The sequence below is a fragment of the Marmota marmota genome, unplaced genomic scaffold (genome assembly GCF_001458135.2).
Source record: "Marmota marmota marmota unplaced genomic scaffold, marMar, whole genome shotgun sequence".
Taxonomy (NCBI): Eukaryota; Metazoa; Chordata; class Mammalia; order Rodentia; family Sciuridae; genus Marmota; species Marmota marmota.
Genome location: NW_025999977.1, coordinates 54,097,646 through 54,103,177, shown reverse-complemented (window position 1 = coordinate 54,103,177; position 5,532 = coordinate 54,097,646). Strand labels below are relative to the sequence as shown.

General features: G+C 43.7%; 1 protein-coding gene across 1 annotated transcript; it reads left to right on the top strand.

Moving 5' to 3' along the window:
- Nucleotides 1-79: 79 nt before the first annotated feature.
- Nucleotides 80-5,526, top strand: Rrm2 (ribonucleotide reductase regulatory subunit M2). The gene is made up of 10 exons (XM_015479983.2): nucleotides 80-265; nucleotides 348-422; nucleotides 751-894; nucleotides 1,149-1,265; nucleotides 1,932-2,065; nucleotides 3,588-3,682; nucleotides 3,798-3,931; nucleotides 4,928-5,032; nucleotides 5,115-5,228; nucleotides 5,337-5,526. The coding sequence occupies exons 1-10, from the start codon at nucleotides 167-169 to the stop codon at nucleotides 5,487-5,489; spliced, it is 1,170 nt and encodes a 389-aa protein (XP_015335469.1). The 5' UTR covers nucleotides 80-166; the 3' UTR covers nucleotides 5,490-5,526.
- Nucleotides 5,527-5,532: the final 6 nt, after the last annotated feature.

Here is a 5,532-nt window from a genome sequence, read left to right as displayed (position 1 = left end):
GGGGCCGGACTCTTCCAATGGGAAGAGCCCAGCTCCGGGCCCTGCCCCCTGCGCGCGCAGTCGGGCGGGGGATTTAAAGAGCGAGGGCTCGCAGCGCCGCTAGTGTTCGGGGTCCTGCTTAGCCACTTCGGTCACTACCGTCTCCACGTCTGCCACCGCCACCACCATGCTCTCAGTCCGCACCCCACTCGCCACCATCGCAGACCAGCAGCAGCTGCAGCTCTCGCCGCTGAAGAGGCTCAGCCTGGCCGACAAGGAGAACACGGTGAGTGCCCGCCAGAGCCGGTCGGCGGCGGGCGGGGAGGGTTCGGGGGCTCCCGCCGTAGCTCACGTGCGTCTCCCCGCAGCCCCCGGCCCTCAACGCGACCCGCGTCCTGGCCAGCAAGACCGCGAGGAGGATCTTCCAGGATCCCGAGGAGCCGGTGAGTGGCCGGCGTGGGGTGCGAGAAGGGTCCGAGCTCTCCCGGGGCCAGTGGCGCCGCCGACAGGGGGCGTCCCCAGGAGCCCGCACTTGGCGCCAAAGCAGCATTGTCTCCTCAGCTGTGGGGCCTGCTCCCCTCCCCGCGGCCCTTTCCCGCCAAAGTGCCCCCATGGGTCCTGTGGTCCTCCTGTGCAAATGGAAAGCAAAGTGACAGCTAATGATTATGCATTGAGCCACATGAAATTCCCGATAATTTGACCAGAGGAAATGGCAATTTCATGTGGTCCGCTCAACACTTTTTTTTTTTTTTTACCAATTTTTCCCAACAGAAAACTAAAGTACCTGCCCCCAGCGTGGAGGATGAACCACTACTGAGAGAGAACCCCCGCCGCTTTGTCATCTTTCCTATCGAATACCATGATATCTGGCAGATGTATAAGAAAGCTGAGGCTTCCTTTTGGACAGCCGAGGAGGTAATCACATTCAGGAACTGGCCACTGCTTTGACCCTAAAAGACCCCTACAGGGCACTTATAACTGGTTTGACATGCACTACATTCCACTGAGGATGCTAGATGCACTCACTGGCAAAGGGAATCCGGACTGTGAAGAGTTTAGTGATCAAATGGTGTAGTGGACTTAAAAGAAATTTAGAGTACGTATTTGTGAGCTCTTGCACACTTGAATCTTTTCCTTAATACTAACTGTTGTGAACTTCCAAATGTCAGGTGGATCTTTCCAAGGACATTCAGCACTGGGAATCCCTGAAGCCTGAGGAACGATATTTTATATCCCACGTTCTGGCTTTCTTTGCAGCAAGTGATGGCATAGTAAATGAGAATTTGGTGAGTGTGAAAAAGTCTTCACTTTTAAAGATTTAAGTTAGAACTAGTGTGCTTTTCTCATCTTGATTTTTTTTTTTCCATACAGTGAGCGTATATGCATGTACAAGCTAGAACTTATATTACATGGCATTTCCTGTTTTGCAACACTTTGCAGTTTATGGTACCCCCCCCCTTCCATTATAAGTGGCAGTAATACATGTATTCCCTGTAGATGCCACATTTGTTCTCTCCTTTTTGTGGCTTGCTGTTTTAACATTTGGGTTGCATAGATTTTTTTTTTTTTTTTTTTGAGTTGGCGCCTCTATTAAATTGCTGAGGCTGGCTTTGAACTTGTGATTCTCTTGCCTCAGTTTTCTTCGCTGCTGAGATTATAGGCATGTGCCATTGTTCCCTGCATCAGTAGTGGGTCTTTCTTGAAATGATTTAGTAAGGAATGAATCAATAATTACTGTTCATAGAGATCCTATAAAATAGGAGTTATCTGTTTCCTTTCTTGGTCTACAAATTGAGCATACCATATAAAATGTTTTGCTTATCACAGAATTGTGACAATTTGAAAGAAGCAAACCTTTTAAAGATACAAAGAATTGACTGATGCTGCTAGTATCCATTGACTGACTTCCCGCCAACTTTTTTCCTCAAACTTTTGGTGTGTTTTACCACTAGGTGGAGCGATTTAGCCAAGAAGTTCAAATTACAGAAGCACGCTGTTTCTATGGCTTCCAAATTGCCATGGAAAACATACATTCTGAAATGTATAGTCTCCTTATTGACACTTACATTAAAGACTCCAAAGAAAGGTGGGTATTCAAATGGTATGCCAGGATGTTTTGGATTCCCTTAATAACTTCAAGTTTTTTCAAAGGGATAAAAATGTTTCTAGAATGGCTAAGCAGATTGTCATAAACTTCTAGCACCCATGGTCATGTTTGCTTTGAATAAGGGGCCTAAATTCACTTAATTAGCCAATTAATGTTTTGAGGGTCCTTCTTTTTTAGAGTTGGAAGTACACTATGTAAAAATCTAATGTTTTCTTTTGAAAAACATCCTTAGAGGTTGAGTGAAAAACTAACATTGAGGTTTGGCAAATTTATTATAGGGTTGGGACAGGGTGATGAGGGAGGATAAAGATTACTTACCTCTTAGGAAGTTTGTAATATAGTACAGAAAATTAATATCTAGACATATAATATAAATAGCATTGAGCCATAAGATTAATTTAGGCACAGGGAGGACAGTTGGGCTGAAATTAGTTTGTATTAGGGGGTCGTAGAAAAATAAAGGTAGCTTAAGGTCCATTTATGTTTTGGAGATTGAAAAGAAGAGGACATCAGCAATGGGTTGTTTGAAGAAATTCTTTGGGAGTAAAGAGATTTGGACATGTTTATAGATAGAAATAGGAAAGGTAACAACAGGGCCATGATTGGTTAAGTTACCCAAAGGGGTAAGTATGGTCAGGGAGGTCTGGTGGTTAATCCTCAAAAGCAAGAGAGAGGCGGGCTGAGGTTTTGAGTGGAAGTGGACATTGAGATGCAAGGAGAATGAAGCTGGCTTGGTGCTGATGACTGGCCTCATAACAAGGTCATCTGGGAAGGAGGGGCAGGGATGTCACTGTACTCCCAAGTGGACCCCAGAATAAATGGGAGGCAGAGAGTGGTGGTAAGGATACCTTCTTGGTTTAATTATATAGTTGGCAATTGGCCCAGCTAATGTACCCAGTGTAGTCTTTGATAGGACTGTCCATTTAGTGGGATAGTAGTCAGCATAGCAGTTAAGATTTTATGGTTCTTTAAATTTAAGGAAGGTAGGGGCTGTTGATTTGAAATGATGAAGCCCATAAGTTCTGGAGAGCCAGGTCTAGTGGTGAATGCCTGGAATTCCAGCTATGCAGAAGGCTGAAGCCGGTGGATTGAAAGTTCTAGGCCATCCTGGGCATCTTCAGTAAAATCTGTGAAAGGACTGGGAGTAGAACTCAGATTGCTTATACCACATGAGGGCCTGGGTTCAATCCCCAGCACTGTAAAAATAGATAATCCTGGTATAATGGACTGAGTTTTAGTGTAAGTAGATGTTGGAGCTCAATATGAACTAAAGAATACCTAAATTTGTGTGTAACATAAGTCAAATGATTGTTGAGTTTTTTTTTTAAGTCTGGAGGGAAAAGCTGACCAGTAAAAAGGAAAAAAAAATTTTTTTGAGTCCTTCCTTTGGGGGAGAGAATTGGTAAACCCTTACATTTGACCTTTAACCCAGTGCTCTTGTTTAGAAGTTTGGGGTCAGTTCTTCACCATCATTGCTCATGATGTATTACTATACCTACAGGGAATTTCTCTTCAATGCCATTGAAACAATGCCTTGTGTGAAGAAGAAAGCCGATTGGGCCTTGCGTTGGATTGGGGACAAAGAGGCTACCTATGGTAAGGAAGCCCTTGGTCCTAGTTAAACCTGAGCTTTTTTTTTACTGGGCTGTTGGCCTCCTGTGAATACCAACAGTTGCTCACAAAGAACATTTTGATATTAACTCTTCAACAGGAGAACGTGTTGTAGCCTTTGCTGCTGTGGAGGGAATCTTCTTTTCTGGTTCTTTTGCATCAATATTCTGGCTCAAGAAACGAGGACTGATGCCTGGCCTCACATTTTCCAATGAACTTATTAGCAGAGATGAGGTGAGTCTAAATCAAACTGGCTAAAGTGGCACCCCAAATATCTGCAACTCTTAGGCCCACCCTTGTGTTCACTGAAGGTCAGGTCCCAGGTTATCAAATGGCATCACCTCCACATTTAAGAGTTCAGCTGCATACATACTCAGAAAAGAATGAAGTGCTTTGAGTACTCAATATTTTACTCATCTTCAGTATAATACATTCCTATGCACATACCTAACTAAGAGTACTTAATGGGATTTTGGGGAGTATTTATTTTGTTTGGTATTCTGTGATTCTGTACGTGTATGTATTTTTTTTCTTTTTCTTTTATTGGTGCATTATAGTGTACATGGTAGTTGGGTTCATGGAGCCTACTATATTTCAAAGTTTGGTAAGCTTCCTGATGAAGTAATCCACTTGGTTCCAGCTTGCCTTTATAGGCACTTGGATTAAACTGAGGGAAGGAAGGTGAAGATGCCCAGACTATCTGGTTTAAATCGAATCAGAAGGGCAAGGAGCACGAACCCTCCCATTTCTGGAGCCCAATGGGCAGATCGAACAGCTGATCTTCCCTTGTAGGAAGATAAACTGGAGCTTATTGGGTTTAATGCACTCAGATTTGCAGATTTGTTTCACTTGAAATTGCATCCTTAGTTCTTGAGCATCTAAAAGCTAACTGCCCTGTCCCTCTGGGGATAGAGGCAAAATTATAGAGCCCATGGCTGTGAAAAGAATACTTGTGCAAAGTTTCACTCCTTTTTGGACGCCACAGGGCAGTGAGGAAAAGGCCTGGCCTGTTACCTAGGGGGCAGCTTTGAGAGCCTTCAGTGGGGCTGAGGTCTGCCTCACTGACATCAGCAGAGTGGACAGTCATTCGTCGTCCCCTTGACAGTCCACAGTCTCAGTGTGGCCAGGCAAGTTGTATGAGGATATAGGAAGGAATGAAGCAATTCATATTCCATGTTAACAATAGAATTCTGACTTTATCATGATTTCGAACTTTCAACTTTCTTCTAGGGTTTACATTGTGACTTTGCCTGCCTGATGTTCAAACACCTGCTGCACAAACCATCAGAGCAGAGAGTAAAAGAAATAATCATCAATGCTGTCAGGATAGAACAGGTGGGTGCTAGGTGAGGGTCACTGGTGCTTGCTTGAGGATATCTTCATGCCTCGGGATACTCAAATTGTTTTTGGTCTCTAGGAGTTCCTCACAGAAGCCTTGCCTGTGAAGCTAATTGGGATGAATTGCACTTTGATGAAGCAGTACATTGAATTTGTGGCAGATAGGCTTATGCTGGAGCTGGGCTTTAACAAGGTAAAGCATTGTTTGTAGTCTTTGGCTTCTTTTGAAATTGGAGTTTTGTACTTAGGGTCTTTTTTTTTTTTTTTTTTGGTACTTATGTCTTGATGTGAACTTTTTCAGGTTTTCAAAGTAGAAAATCCATTTGACTTTATGGAGAATATTTCACTAGAAGGGAAGACTAACTTCTTTGAGAAGAGAGTAGGCGAGTATCAGAGGATGGGAGTGATGTCGAATCCAACAGATAATTCTTTTACCTTGGATGCTGACTTTTAAATGAACAGAAGATATGCCTTTATTTGGCTGATTCCCCCCCCCC

Excerpts from the sequence above, each read along its gene's own strand:
- Rrm2 (XM_015479983.2), top strand. The coding sequence starts at position 167 with ATGCTCTCAGTCCGCACCCCACTCGCCACCATCGCAGACCAGCAGCAG. Across the intron at positions 895-1,148 it reads CCTTTTGGACAGCCGAGGAG|GTGGATCTTTCCAAGGACAT; the intron begins GTAATCACATTC and ends TCCAAATGTCAG. Across the intron at positions 2,066-3,587 it reads ATTAAAGACTCCAAAGAAAG|GGAATTTCTCTTCAATGCCA; the intron begins GTGGGTATTCAA and ends CTATACCTACAG.